The 14,084-nt window shown below is 46.9% G+C and overlaps 6 protein-coding genes across 6 annotated transcripts; 5 read left to right on the forward strand and 1 right to left on the reverse strand.

Moving 5' to 3' along the window:
* The first annotated feature begins 175 nt into the window (after positions 1 to 175).
* V1514DRAFT_330832 (CRAL-TRIO domain-containing protein) lies at positions 176 to 1,606 on the forward strand. Its single transcript, XM_066927573.1, has 5 exons — positions 176 to 267; positions 346 to 374; positions 456 to 597; positions 672 to 1,126; positions 1,187 to 1,606. Exons 1-5 carry the CDS (start codon positions 262 to 264, stop codon positions 1,422 to 1,424), a joined length of 870 nt encoding a protein of 289 aa, XP_066783371.1. The 5' UTR covers positions 176 to 261; the 3' UTR covers positions 1,425 to 1,606.
* A 120-nt stretch (positions 1,607 to 1,726) lies between these two features.
* Positions 1,727 to 4,250, forward strand: V1514DRAFT_58641 (ENTH-domain-containing protein). The gene is made up of 5 exons (XM_066930068.1): positions 1,727 to 2,035; positions 2,117 to 2,186; positions 2,299 to 2,377; positions 2,437 to 2,575; positions 2,647 to 4,250. Exons 1-5 carry the CDS (start codon positions 1,960 to 1,962, stop codon positions 4,044 to 4,046), a joined length of 1,764 nt encoding a protein of 587 aa, XP_066783372.1. The 5' UTR covers positions 1,727 to 1,959; the 3' UTR covers positions 4,047 to 4,250.
* Positions 4,251 to 6,205, forward strand: V1514DRAFT_58642 (Sec8 exocyst complex component-specific domain-containing protein). The gene is made up of 2 exons (XM_066930069.1): positions 4,251 to 5,474; positions 5,572 to 6,205. The coding sequence occupies exons 1-2, from the start codon at positions 4,454 to 4,456 to the stop codon at positions 6,123 to 6,125; spliced, it is 1,575 nt and encodes a 524-aa protein (XP_066783373.1). The 5' UTR covers positions 4,251 to 4,453; the 3' UTR covers positions 6,126 to 6,205.
* Positions 6,206 to 6,285: 80 nt separating this feature from the next.
* On the reverse strand, positions 6,286 to 8,483 carry V1514DRAFT_280635 (peptidase M24, structural domain-containing protein; the record flags this gene model as incomplete). Its single annotated transcript, XM_066925044.1, has 5 exons — positions 6,286 to 7,534; positions 7,585 to 7,917; positions 8,008 to 8,161; positions 8,234 to 8,305; positions 8,396 to 8,483. 5 exons carry the CDS (start codon positions 8,481 to 8,483, stop codon positions 6,286 to 6,288), a joined length of 1,896 nt encoding a protein of 631 aa, XP_066783374.1.
* A 313-nt stretch (positions 8,484 to 8,796) lies between these two features.
* V1514DRAFT_58678 (armadillo-type protein) lies at positions 8,797 to 12,187 on the forward strand. The gene is made up of 5 exons (XM_066930070.1): positions 8,797 to 8,980; positions 9,040 to 9,086; positions 9,160 to 9,294; positions 9,377 to 9,709; positions 9,771 to 12,187. The coding sequence occupies exons 1-5, from the start codon at positions 8,945 to 8,947 to the stop codon at positions 12,100 to 12,102; spliced, it is 2,883 nt and encodes a 960-aa protein (XP_066783375.1). The 5' UTR covers positions 8,797 to 8,944; the 3' UTR covers positions 12,103 to 12,187.
* An 84-nt stretch (positions 12,188 to 12,271) lies between these two features.
* V1514DRAFT_347502 (hexokinase-domain-containing protein) lies at positions 12,272 to 13,765 on the forward strand (the record flags this gene model as incomplete). The annotated part of the gene is made up of 2 exons (XM_066929299.1): positions 12,272 to 12,389; positions 12,480 to 13,765. 2 exons carry the CDS (start codon positions 12,272 to 12,274, stop codon positions 13,763 to 13,765), a joined length of 1,404 nt encoding a protein of 467 aa, XP_066783376.1.
* Positions 13,766 to 14,084: the final 319 nt, after the last annotated feature.

Here is a 14,084-nt window from a genome sequence, read left to right on the forward strand (position 1 = left end):
TTGTTCACGACGGGTCACGGGCAGGGCAAGGGGTAAGGGGTAAGGGGTAAGGGGTAAGAAATAAGGAACTGACTAAGCGCGGCCGCTGCTGCTTAGTCGCAGGCGCAGGCAGGGTAAGTGAGGTGCACGCAATCTTCAATCTTCGAAACTGTAAACTAACGCACTTCGCTCGAGATATTGACATCCCTCATCAAATTGCTGGCCAACCGCTCGTTACTTGCCGTACGGAACTAACTCGCACAGGCATTTTCATTTTTCATCATGGCTGTATGTTGCTTTTATGTGCTGCTTATCAAGTTGCCAGCTCGTCGGGGTTTAACACGTCTCTTGTTTTTTTTTGTCTAGGACCAGCAATCCACGACTACTCAACAAAAGTACCGGTTTGCTTTTTTTTTTCTTTTTAAAAAAAACAGAAAAAACAATTGGACATGCTCTAATCATTGATTTCATCCTAGGCCGTACCCGCTCACTTACGGTCCTGATGCCCCCTCGGGTTACCCTGGCAACGTGTCTGCCGAGCAGCAAGCCAAGATCAACATCTTTCGCAACGAGTTAAAAAGTCTGAATTACACCGAACGACTAGACGATGCTTCCTTGGTATGACTTTTATTTAGATTTTTGTTTTATCTAGCCTGTCGCTTACTTGCTTGCTTGCTCGCTCGCTTACTTAGCTCCGCTTCCTGCGCGCCAGAAAGTTCGACATCCCCAAGGCCAAGGAAATGTTTATCGCCTGCGAGAAATGGAGATCCGAATTCGGCGTTGACGGCTTGTTGCAGGATTTTCATTACACCGAAAAGAAAGAAGTTTCCAAATATTACCCGCAATACTATCACAAGACCGACGTCGAGGGCCGGCCGGTATACATTGAGCAACTCGGGGCTGTCAACATTACCGAAATGTACAAGATCACGAGTTTTGAACGCATGTTGCAAAACCTGGTATGGGAATACGAAACTTTTGTGTCTGTCCGACTCCCGGCTTGTTCTCGAAAAGCTGGCAGGTTGGTCGAAACTTCGTGCACGATCATGGATCTCAAAGGAGTCGGCCTGTCTGCCATTCAACAAGTGTTTCACTATGTCAAGGAAGCATCCGTCATTGGCCAGAACTACTATCCTGAACGCATGGGGTAAGATTTTTTTTTTTATAATATAAAAAAGCTCAACGTCAATTAACAATATCGGTTTAGCAAATTTTACTTGATCAACGCCCCGTTCGGTTTCTCAACCGCGTTTAGAATCGTTCGACCACTTCTTGACCCGGTCACGGTTTCCAAGATTTTCATTCTCAGCAGCAGTTATCAATCTGAATTATTAAAACAAGTGCCTGCCGAAAACTTACCCACCAAGTTTGGCGGCACGTGTGATTGCGAAGGCGGATGTGAGCTTTCTGATGCCGGCCCATGGCACGATCCCGAATATTCGTAAATTTTTTTTTAAAATTCATTTTTGTTTTTGTTTTTTATTACAATTTTATTTTTGAATGTCATATATTTATTTTTTTTGTTATTACTCGTGCGTCATAAATGCATGCGGGGCCGTTGCCTTGTAAATCTGCCACAAGGCTGCAGCGGTGGCCGTCATTTGTTTACGTAGTGTCAATGCACCGCCTCCTTCGATCTCAGTTCAGATACATCAAGTACGGCCCTCCCACTTAAAAAAAATATAAAAAAATATTTAATTGCAATGATTCAATGTAGTTTTTTATAAGATATTTTATAAATATACCATAACAAAGTAACCGGCCATGAAATTGGCCGCAGCGCAGACGTGGCGACGACCACTCGGTTGCCACGGCGAATATACCAATTAACTAACTTAAATCACTTTGACCATTCTATCGCAATAATCCCAACCACCAATTTAAACTGATTTTTTCCCGTTTTTGAAGCAAAAAGGAAAACAAAAAAGAACCAATTTACATTAGGTGCCAATTAATCACCCCCTCCGCTTGCTTGCGATAATGTCAAAATCACTAGTTCGGTCGATTAAGAACGTCACGAATGGGTATACCAACGCCCAGGTGAAAGTTCGCAATGGTACGTATGGCAAATGAAATCACCGTTCCGGCTTGCATTTTTTTTTTTATTATTCTAATTATTTTTGTTAATGCTTTATAGCTACGAGTAATGATCCTTGGGGGCCTAGCGGTACGGACATGAATGAGATTGCTCAACTTACGTTCGACAAGTACGTGTGAACTAAACAACTGTTTGGCATAATTTTTCAAATTTTTTGCCCAGAGCAATCAATTGATTTAAAACAAAATAAACAAAACCCCAGCTAACAAAATTCGTGATAGTGCCACACTTTTTGAAGTTCTGGACATGATAGATAAGCGATTGAATGATAAGGGCAAGAACTGGCGTCACGTCATGAAGGTACCTTGAACACTGCATATATATTTATTTATTTATTTATTTATTAACATTTAAAATAGGCTCTGGTATTATTAGATTATTGTTTGCACGTTGGTTCCGAAAACGTTGTGTTATGGTGCAAGGATAACGCGTACATCATCAAGACGTTGCGTGAATTTCAATACGTTGATGAAGAAGGCCGGGATCAAGGTGCAAACGGTACGCAAAACCCAATATATATATATATATAAATTATTCCACCAGTAATCAACTAACCATTTTGCATGCAGTCCGGTCAAAGGCGAAAGAACTTACGACGTTGCTTCAAGATGATGAACGAATCCGAACTGAACGTGCCAACAGGAATCACATGAGGGACAAGATGAGTCAACCTGGTGACGACATTTTTCGGGAACGGCCTGAACAACAACAGCAACAACAAAGGCGACGAAGAAACACGGTTGGCGACCGACGCGCCGGCCGTGATGACGCATATGATGATGATTTGCGACTCGCCATCGAACAAAGCAAACTCACGGCCGAGAACGAAGATCAACAACGACGAGGAAACCCAAGGGATAGACCAGAAGATGATGATTTGGCAAGGGCTATCAAGTTATCTGAAGAAGAGGAAGCAAAAAGGCAACAAAAAGAATATTACGACGTGCAAAACACTAACTTGCTGTTTGATCCAGTGCAAGATCAGCAACAACAGCAACAACAATATTATCAGGAACCACAAAATAACAACAATAACGATCTATATAACGTTTTCGGAGCACAGCAACAGGTTTATCAACCTACTGGTTATCAGCCTCAGGGGAACGATTTATTTGCCAGCGCCCAGCAGACCGTACCGACAGGGTACCTTCAAAATGCGTACGCTCAACCTACCGGATTTACTAACCAATTCGGCTTTCAACAACCGCAACCGCAACCTCAACCACTGCAATCTCAAGACACCGCATCGCTCAAGCCCGGTTCGAACAATCCGTTTTCTCAATTCGGCCAGACTGCGAAGCCTGAATCATTATCATCATTATCTCTTCAATCACCAAGCCTGAACGAACTTGCTGCCACGAAATCCAACTCGGCGCCTCAATCCATTCAAGGTACCGGCATCGGATCCAATCCGCAATACGCCAAATTGAATCAGCTCCTGGCCACTGGTGAAGGCATCGACACGTTTGGTAATACTGGTGACTTGCGAATACCATCGATTCATACCGCGCGTGGAAATTTTGTTAATTCGGCTGGCATCGGTGGCACGCCGGCCCAGACGCAAAGCGCGTTACCGACCGGTTATGGTTTCCAAAACCCGCAAGCTACCGGTTACTTGCGGCAGTCGAACTCGCCGTTTGGAATTCAACAAAATGTCACGAATTCGAATGCCTTGTTCAGTCAACCTCAGCAGCTGCAGCAAGGTCCGGCGCCGCTTACTCAGACTGCCACAGGTTATGGCCACCAACCTGTCAACGACGGCGTGTTTAATCAACAGCAACCCCAACAGCAGGGCAATAATTTTTTTCAATCCTTACCGGCACAACCACAACCGACCGGATATGGATTTCAACAACAACAACAACAACCTCAGCAAACTGGATTTGCTGGTAACCCGTTTGGTTCCGTGCAGGTGCAGCCCCAACAACAGGCTCAACAGAGATATGGACAACAGGAATCCTTGATATAAATTTGTTTAAAAATGAAATGGATTTATCTTTGCGTGTAGTTTTATAAGTATCGTTTATTTGTATTGATTGTTTGTCTCTTTTTTTTTTTTTTTTTTTAGTTGATTTACCACATTTTTCTTGTTTTCACATAAACTTTAAAATATTTACATATTTTTTCTTGAATATTTTTTTTTCTCCTTTCTATATTTTGCTGAGTTTGGGTGGTTTGTGTCGGATTCAATGTTCCTATTTTTTTTAATGGTAACTATTAGTACAAAATAGTAAAGTTTACATGATTTCTCATGTATTACATAATTGATCGGACGCGATCATTCATTGATCTGGGAACATGGGATCACGGTCGAACCGGACGAGATCAAAAGAACAGGGCCAGATTTTCTAATTCTGAAAACGGCTAATTCGAATAATGCCGGCTGACAGAGACGTACCGCCGCATAATTCATATTCAATATCTTCGTCATCATCATCAACGAAAACAACAAACAACGCAAAGTTTACTAATCCTAATCCATATGCCACTTCAGGCAGCAGCATCAGCATCCACAGCGGCAGCGGCAGCGGCAGCGGCAGCGGCACGAATAATCCGTACGCGACGTCGGCGTCGTCGATGAACAATATTAGTTTCAACAATTCCACAACCTCGTTTGGCGCGCCTCTTGTTTCGTCAATCAGTAATAATAGCAATCATGGCCTGCCCTCGAACGAGTCCGCAAGTCCGTACGCGACGACCACAGATGGGCCGTTCCCGCGGCGGCCCAGCATCGTGTCTTCTTCCTCTTCTGCATCCTTGTCATCGACCGCGACGCTTACGCGGGACCGAGCATCTGATTTCAAGAACGTGAATCCGTACAGTGGGTATTGGCAGCAACAACAGCAATCTGCTTCAACATCGTCATCGTCATTGCTCGGAGCCAGTGGTGGTAATGCGGCAAGTAAGTCTACAAACAGTTCTTTTGAGGCCAGCACAATCGTGCCACCACCCCCGTTGTTTTCATCTTTTCAAGCGAGTGAAATGCCGTACGCCAGCACCGGCGGGCAAAATTCGCCCACAGAAAGCCCGTACGTGCGAATCAAGCAACCACGGGACTTTTCTTCTCGCGGTGAATATTTCCACCAGTCACAACAGCAACAGGTACCAATAGATGCATCATTACAACAATCTGGTGCTGGTGGTTCTCAATCGAGCACGCCTCCGCCTCCGGCAATTCCAAGGCGCAAGTCGCGATCCAGACTTGAAACGGGTGGTGGCAAGCTGGCTCCGCCTCCGTTGCCGTTGCCGCTGCAAACCGATACGGGCTCGCCTGAGAGCTTGCGACCGGCAGAGCTCGGTCAGCTTGTGAAACCCGCCAGCGCAAGCTTGCGTAATGATAATCGACATATCAAGCCGGCACAACAAGACTTTGTCTACGATAGCGCGCATGTACAAGGTATGTTGACCTTTTTTTTAAAAAATACAAGTGTTCTTGAGGTTAGGCCGATTGCGATTTTTTCTAACAAATAAAATATTTTTTTTTTTTTAAATAGACGTGTTGAAGTTTGTCGAACGAGATTGGAACGAACTTATGAACCAGCATGATTGCAATCATGTGAGCGTGGCGTTGGAATTGATGGATACGTCTTCGGTCGGCCGGGCGGATGAGTTTGATCTTTTTTTTGAATTGGCCGGCAAGGTGGACTTAATCGTGCGAGGCATGGCAGCCGAGAATCAAGACCGGTTGGGCAGCAGCAGCAGTGATGATGATGGTGGGTTTCGTGACGTGGCGGCCCATGTTGGCCAGGCGGAGTCACGGGTTCGGCAAGTTCGGGACCGGCTGGCAGCTGCCAAGCGAGAGTTAACCACCAGGCAGGCCCGATTGCGGGCCGTGGCTGAGCAAGCGGACAAGTACGCAATCATGCTCAAGTTGTTAGACGCGGTCGAAGTGTTGCAAATCCGGCCAGACAAGTTACAGTCACTGCCGCCTCAGGAATCATTGTCGTCATCATCGTCAGTGATTGGTAACAACAAGAAAAAGTACTTGACTGCGGAGGATTTGGTTAGGGAAGCACAAAAACTGATGCATAGTGGGCAATTTAATTAATTTATTAAATAACATTATTTCATGTTACATGTGTTTTTCAAAATTTCATATAATAATCGTTTACACAGAATAATAATCCCAAGAAAAAAAAACCCATGTGAAAAGTCCTAAATCAAACAACTTACAAAAATGCAGAAGAAAAAAAAACAATACAAAAAATTTATAAAGGTGCGGTCTCTCGTTTAAGCCAGGCCAAGGTATAATCATCGTTGATTAGTTTGTGAGTCTTTTCGTACACGTCATTGTGATATGCGTTCAACCATGAAATCTCATCCGCGTCTAATAACGACACGTTAATTAAATTTTTGCACATGGGCACTAACGTGACGGTTTCGAAGCCCAAATATTTCTTGTCACCGAATTGATGCCGGGTTGACTTTTCAGCTACAACAACAACGCTTTCGATCCTAATGCCAAACTTGCCATCCTCATAATAACCTGGCTCGTTGGAAATAAACATGCCGACTTCTAATGGCACCTCACTAAGTTGCAGCCTCGTGCCAATCCCGATCGGCCCCTCATGCACGTTCAAAAACGAACCGACGCCGTGACCGGTGCCGTGCCGGTAATCAAGCCCTTCGCGCCACAGATGTTGCCGGGCCAAGATATCGAGCACGTAACCAGACGATCCCTTAGGGAAAACTGCTCGTGCGATCGCAATGTGACCTTTAAGTACGAGCGTGTATGCCTTGATTTCAAACTCGGATGGCGTGCCATAATGTACCGTGCGGGTGGAATCGGTCGTGCCGTCAAAAAATTGCGCGCCGGAATCGCACAAATAGATTTGGTCCCGCACGACGCTGGCGCATGTTCCTTTTTCAGGTTGATAATGAATCACAGCCGCGTTTGAACCAGAAGACGAAATCGTAGGGAAACTTAAGCCGGCAAAATTTTCTTGCTCGGCTCGGAACCGTTCTAATTGATCAGCGGCAGAAACTTCGTCCAATCCGACGTCGCCGTTATGCGGATTCGATAATTTTCGTTCCAGCCAAGCAAAATATTTAATCTGTGCCACGCCATCACGCAAATGTGACATGCGCATGCCTTCAATCTCGGTTGCGTTCTTGACCGCCTTGGCAAACTCGATAGGTGCAAATTTGATCGTGTTTAGTTTCGAAGACGTGCCATTGGAGGTGGTGGTGGTATTATTATCCTCATCGGCAATGCCGGTAACTGCTTTTGTCAGTGCCCATGATGCGCTCGACGTGACAAGCACTTTCTTTTCCGAGGTAACATGTGCTTGAGAGAATGATTTAAGATCGTTGAATATGGCGTCGTACGGCTTTAGCGTAACCAGTGCACCTAAATGTGCCCGCACGGAGTCTGTGAGCTTATCGGAATCAATATAAAAAATTGCATCTGTTTCGGTGATGAATGCATAAGAGAAAAAAACAGGGTTATAAGGAATGCTAAAAAAAAATCAGCATTTAGAACCAACCATGGTTGCATTATAACTTACTCGCTTCCTCGAAGGTTAAACAACCAGGCAATCTCGTCCAACATTGAAACAATCAATCCCGAACCTTTATTTTTCTCGATCTCTTTTCTGATATCAGTCAATTTGTCTTCAAATCGCTTTCCGGTAAATTCCAACCCCAAGTTTCGAACTTGAGCCTTGGATCGAACCGGTTGATTTGAACCCCACACTCGATCAATCAGGTTGATGTCCATGCCAATCAATTGACCGCCCTTGCGAGACTTGAGTTTCTCGCTTAGCGATTTGGCTTGTGAGGCTGATATTAACGATGCGTCCACGCCGACGTTCTTCCCACCTTCAGCTTCTCTAAGCGTCCTAGTTCGTTTTGCAAGTTAAAATCTTCTCAAAACCTTCAAAAAAAAAAAAAGTTTTTTTTAATTTTTTTAATTCTTTTTTTTTTCTTACCATTCCTGCCATGTAGGTACGTCCTGTAAGCCCTGTTTGAGAAGGGACCAGTTTGAATCAAGTTCCTTTTCTGCTTGGAGGAAGTACCTGCCATCGGTAGCCAATGCGGCCTTAGTCGCAGTTATTACTGCGCATCCTGCAGATCCAGAAAAGCCTTAAAAAGCTTGTTAAAAAAACAAACGCACTTAAAAAATTGCATATATATTTGATACGTTGAATGACGTACCACTTATAAATTCACGACGAGCGTCTACCGGCGCAATATACTCGCTTTGGTGAGCATCTTCAGAAGGCACGACTTGTTGTTAAAAAAAATTGTTGTTAGATTTGGCATCACGAAAAGAGTTCAATAACGGAAATGGGGCAGAATTTCTCCAAAACCACATACCATAAACGTCGATGTTATGCTCGGCCATGAGCCTCCGAAGACTAAATAGACGATCAGTAGTTGACACTGACTTGAGTCCGGCGGTCATTGTTTCTGTTGTTGTTACTGCTGCTGCTGCTGCTGCTGTTGCTAATAGTGACGATGATGATATAGATGAAGTAGTGGATGCCAGGCGGTGATGTGCTATCGTAGAGGATGGAATTCGACGTGCGGCTACAGCGGCGAAGCGGGTGGGGAGATTAATTAGGCTCATCAAGAACTCATGAAGTTATAACGATGGTTATTGTTATGCCAAATAAACAATTTCCAGCAAGTAATTCGACTATATGTACGATTCTGCCAGAGCTCAATTGTCGAACGTGTTTTTTTTAATCTCTTTTTTTTTTTCCCGACGTTCAGGATTTATCAAATTAGTTATATGGAAATTTAGTTTTTAAACCCGGGAACTTTTAAATTTTAAAATTGCCCCGTATGGAACAGCACGACAACTTTGTATATAATCCGCAAAATATAAATACATGCACGTATTAAATTAGATTTAAAAAAAAAATGATTTTAGCAGAAGAGTTCAGAAGAGTCGAACAAGTGAGTTTTTATTTTAATTGAGTGTTTCCATTTCATGCTGATTGTGAATTTTTTTAAAGAAAATTATTGAACTTTATCAACCGGGAGATTCGCAAAAGATTCATGAGTATGCATGCAAACATGAGCAAAGCTCAATTATTCGTTGAGGGTCGTTGATTAATCTGATCATCTGCTCGCAGAACTCAGCATGAGTTGCAGCAATTGCAAAAATCGGCTGAAGGTTGGCAATTGGCCAATATGATGCTGCAGTCCGACGTGGCCAACGTTCGGTTCTTTGGAGCGTTAACGTACACGGTGAAATTGAACACAGACTGGTACGAGAATCAGAATATGCAAAATAGAGGGTTTTTTTTTTTTTTTTTGTCCTAACGATTATTTTTGGCGGAACGACTGAAGGACGTCAGTACCAGAATCAATGATCCCAGAATTAATTTCAACATTATTGTCTTGGTTCGTGCGCACATGGTCAGGACCGAGATTTATTTCACAAAAGCTAGCATCTACACTGGTACTTGCGATGGTTAAATTTGCCAAAATTTGGGCTGACCCTGTCCTGGACGTGATGATGTCGATCGATCAAGACCGGCCGTGTTACGGATCGACCGTCAATAATGAAGCGCAATTGGACATGTGCCTTACTCGACTGGGCACAAAAGTGGGCAGCGTGTTTATGTTTTGTGCCACGGTGGCGGAAGAAATTGGCAGGGTCGAAGTTTCCAGGCAGGACCGGTGCGTGGTTTAAATTTGGTTTGCCCGGTTGTGCCGTTTAAACTGATCAGTTGTTTTATAGGGCCGATTTGGTGGCGGCGTTGAACAGGTCGTCACAGCATGTAATTTCGTTAATCAAGCCGATCTTGACTGCCGACCCATTACGGATATCAGACAAAGAACACGCAATCGTGGGCGAGGCAATGAAGTGCCTGAAAGCATGGGCCATGGTGATTGTCTCGTATGATACCATGTCTCGTGCCATGCCAGCACTAGTAGACATGATTCGAGGATTGATTTCGTGGTTGCAACGTGACAATGATGAAGACTTGTTCCCGTTAACTACGGACGTGCTTATTGAAGTCATGGAATGGTCAGAAAAACTCGTGCCGGCCGCCACAATCGACGTTTTGTTGGGTGTGCTTACGTCTGACTGGGCCCAGCGCGTGCTTGCAAGCGGTGATGAAGACATTGCAGCTGCGCTGCTTAATCTTTTGGTTTCATTTGGCGAGTTGGTTGCCAAAGACGTGGCCCGCGCGCTCGATCAAGACCGGCCTCGACGACTTGTTAGTCTAATGCTGGCCCTAGCGAGCGGCCCTGGCGTGGCTGTCGTGCAGGATGCCATCGTGGCTCGCACGGTCGAATTTTGGGAATTGCTTGTTGAAGCGGTCGCGTACGATGAAGATTTCCCCACATCTTCCGATGGGTCCGCCGCTGCTGCTGTAACAGCGACCATGGACGCGGTCTTGGCCGCCGCGCGCACGCTAAGGGCCAAAATTATGGTGCCTGCTGAATCTGATGCCGTGCGCGGGTGGCCTACAGACGCACGCGAAGGATTTTTTGCGTTTCGGAGGGACGTTGCGGACGTGATAGAGACCGGGTACGCTATTGTCCATGCGCGCATGTTTGCCGATATTGCTGCAGACATTGTTGGTGTGCTAGGCAAGGCGAATGATATCAATAGCAGTACCGACAACGGCGGTGACGCGATAATTGATTGGTCCATGGTGGAGGCGTCATTATTCTGTTTAAATGCCATGGCTAACGGGTTCGGGTCCGAGCCGGTACAAGAATATGAATGGCTTGGTCGCATAATTGAAGCTGGCCTGTTTGATCGCCTTGCAAACGATGACAGGGGCGCCACGACACAGGTGCGGCAAACTAGCGTGCAGTTCATTGGATCGGCATTGGTAGGGTATTTGCAAACCGAGGCCGGACAGGCCCAGTTGCCTGCAGTGGTCACGTATCTGTTTGGCCGACTAGGGGCCGACGACGGCGGCGTTGCGGCTCGGTCCCTGGCCACCATATGTGAAGATTGTGCCGACGTACTACGGGCAGATGCACCAACGTTTGTGCAAGCATGGGCTCAGATTGCTGCGGCGCCGGCAGACGTGGTCGACTGGTCGGTCAAGGAACGAGTAGCCGGAGGCGTGGCTAGTGTCGTGCATGCCGTGCCTGACCAACGTGACCGTGCAGTGGGTTTGATTGCCGTTGTTGCTGGAGTCGAGATCATGATGGACCGGATTGCAGACGAGGACGACGCGGCCGGCGTGCTGCGGTGCTTTGTCGCGGTTGCCAAGGCAGCCGGAGGAGATGCAGGCAATAACAACGACCACGACGCCATAGACGCGGAATTGCGACAGCGCGTGTTTACAACCATTGTCAAGGTCGCGATCGGGTCCCGGTTCGCGGGCAGGCTGGCGGTGCGCCAGGCCGCTGCTGCTGCAATCCGGCAGGGATTTAAAGAGCCACAGCCGGGCCCGTTTACGTTTGCAGCCGATGCCGTCGCCGAGTACATTGTGGCCGAGGTTCGGGTTGTTGGAGTACCGGAGACGTTACAGCCGGTGTACTCTGTTGCCTGCGGGCTCGTGATTGCGAGTGTTACGGGTGCGGTCGAGGCAGTTGACCGGGCAGTGGCTGCCCTGTTCGAAGTTGCCACAGAGCCGGCATCTCCAGGCGCGACCGACCCGGACGTGCGCCAGGGCATGCTGGAAGTTATTGACCGGCTGGCTCAGAAGCGGCCGGCAGGTGTCACTAGCAGTCATCTCGTGTTCGCGGCCGCCGCGTTGGACGGTCCCGAACCCGGGGTCGTGCGGGCGGCGTCCCGCGCATGGACGTCGTACTTCGCCACCGCAGTCGAGGTAGATCCTGGCGCAGGCAAGCAGGCTCTTGCGGCAGCGGGCCGGGCCATGCAGGGCCATGCTGCCCGCAGTGTCGTGCGAGACCATGCCGCCGTGATCCGGGCAGCCATGCGTCGGATCCCCGGACCGGCATCCGCGTGGCTCAGGCAGGGGCTGACCCCTGATTCTCCGGCCGCGCAGAAGGTTGTGGCGCAGCTGGCGGCCCTGCGCGGGCGTGGCTTGAGCGACACGGTGGTGCGCGAGTTTTGGCTACTCAGCCGTAGCGGCCAATGAGAAGTTGTTCCGGCTGAGTGCGCCCTAGCCCTTAAGTGCTGACCTAATCGGGCCGGCCGTCGTTTCCTTTGCTGACGTTTCAAGGGGCTGAGGAACGTTTGATCATCTATATCTTGTTGATTGTTCTCTTTTCTCTGTCTCGTTCACGATTCATCAATATTTCACATAAATGGTTTCCGCTACTACTTCCACGTCGCTTGACGACGTCACTGCTGAAATTGTTCGCCAATTCGACGTTTCCGATGCCAGCCTTAGGGCTATCAGTGACAAGTTCGTGCGTCTGTCTCGTATGTGATTTGTGCTTATCATTCTCCCTCTTTTTTTTTTTTTTTTTTTTTTTTGGTGGGCCAATTCGTCAGACTGACATATTGTTCTAGGTACTGGCCTTGAATTGCCTGATCAAGCCATGACTATGATTCCGACTTTCGTGACCGAGGTGCCGACAGGCAACGAGCACGGCACGTTTTTAGCCGTTGACCTCGGGGGGACCAACTTCCGCGTGTGCTCTGTTCGGCTTAATGGCGATGGCACGTTTAACCTGTTGCAGGCAAAATCAGTGATTCCAAAAAATCTCATGGTCGGCAACGCTGTTGATCTTTTTTCGTTTTTGGCCGGTAAGGTCCGCGACTTCATTTCGACTCATTTGGACGAGCACTTCTCCCAATCCGAATCACACGTGCTCAAGCTCGGGTTCACGTTCTCGTTCCCTATTAACCAGACTGCAATCAATCGCGGCACATTGATTCGCTGGACAAAAGGATTTGACGTTCAAGATGCCGTCGGCAAGGATGTTTGCCTGCTGTTGCAGGACCAGCTCGATGCGCTCAATCTTCGCGTGCACGTCGCTGCTTTGGTTAACGATACGGTTGGCACGCTCATGTCCCGATCCTATGCTTCACCTGGCCAATATCCGACCTTGCTCGGAGTCATTATCGGTACCGGCACTAACGCCGCTTACACAGAGTCCCTGTCCGAAATTAAAAAACTTTCTACTTCATCATCATCATCATTTTCATCATCATCACCATCATCAATCATGGTGGTCAACACCGAATGGGGTTCGTTTGACAACGACCTTGTCGTACTTCCTCGCACTGAGTATGACGAAGCGGTCGACCTGGTGACACCGAATCCAGGATTCCAAATGTTCGAAAAACGCGTGTCTGGCATGTTTCTCGGTGAGATCCTGCGCACGGTTTTGTTGCATTTGAATAATACCGGCTTGCTTTTTGTTGGAGCTACATCACAGGAACTTTCCACGCCTTGGTCGCTTGACACGTCCGTGCTGTCGCTGATCGAATCTGATTCATCGCCAGAATTGGTATCCGTCAAGGCCATGATCGAAACCGATCTCGAATTATCCACGACACTATCCGAGCGACTGGCAATCAAGCGCATTGTTGAAGCCATCGGCCGCCGTTCTGCTTACTTGGCTGGTGCCGCAATTGCTGGCGTCGTGCTTCATACCGGCGTGCTCGACCGGCTGCCTTATGTGGATGTAGGCGTGGATGGGTCCGTGTTTGAATTTTACCCAGGTTATGAAAACCTGATTCGGGAATCGTTGAATGCCGTACTTGGTGCCGATAATGAAGGAAAGATTCGCATCGGCATCGCAAAGGACGGATCCGGCGTGGGTGCGGCCCTGTGTGCTCTTGTCGCCTAACCTCTAAACCCAGCGCTGGCGCTGCCTAATACCTTCTGTATATAACGAAAGGAAAAAAAAAATTTTTCTTTTATTTATTTTGTTTTACTTTGTTTTATTTTGTTGTATTATTTTTTATTTTTGGAAATCAGGTCTTGCAAGTTTACCACATTTGTCGTATCATATTTCAATGTAATCTATGTCAATTTAAGCTGTGACATGTTAGTCGTACTAGTTCTATTAAGTTCGCCATTGGTGTCATTTACTATTGGTTTAAAAGAGATTAAAACCAAGTAAGTTTACAATTTATTAAAAAAGAAAAAAAAAATTAATTGGTGAC

The sequence above is a fragment of the Lipomyces japonicus genome, assembly GCF_038497905.1.
Source record: "Lipomyces japonicus strain CBS 7319 unplaced genomic scaffold V1514scaffold_19, whole genome shotgun sequence".
In the NCBI taxonomy this organism is placed as follows: Eukaryota; Fungi; Ascomycota; class Lipomycetes; order Lipomycetales; family Lipomycetaceae; genus Lipomyces; species Lipomyces japonicus.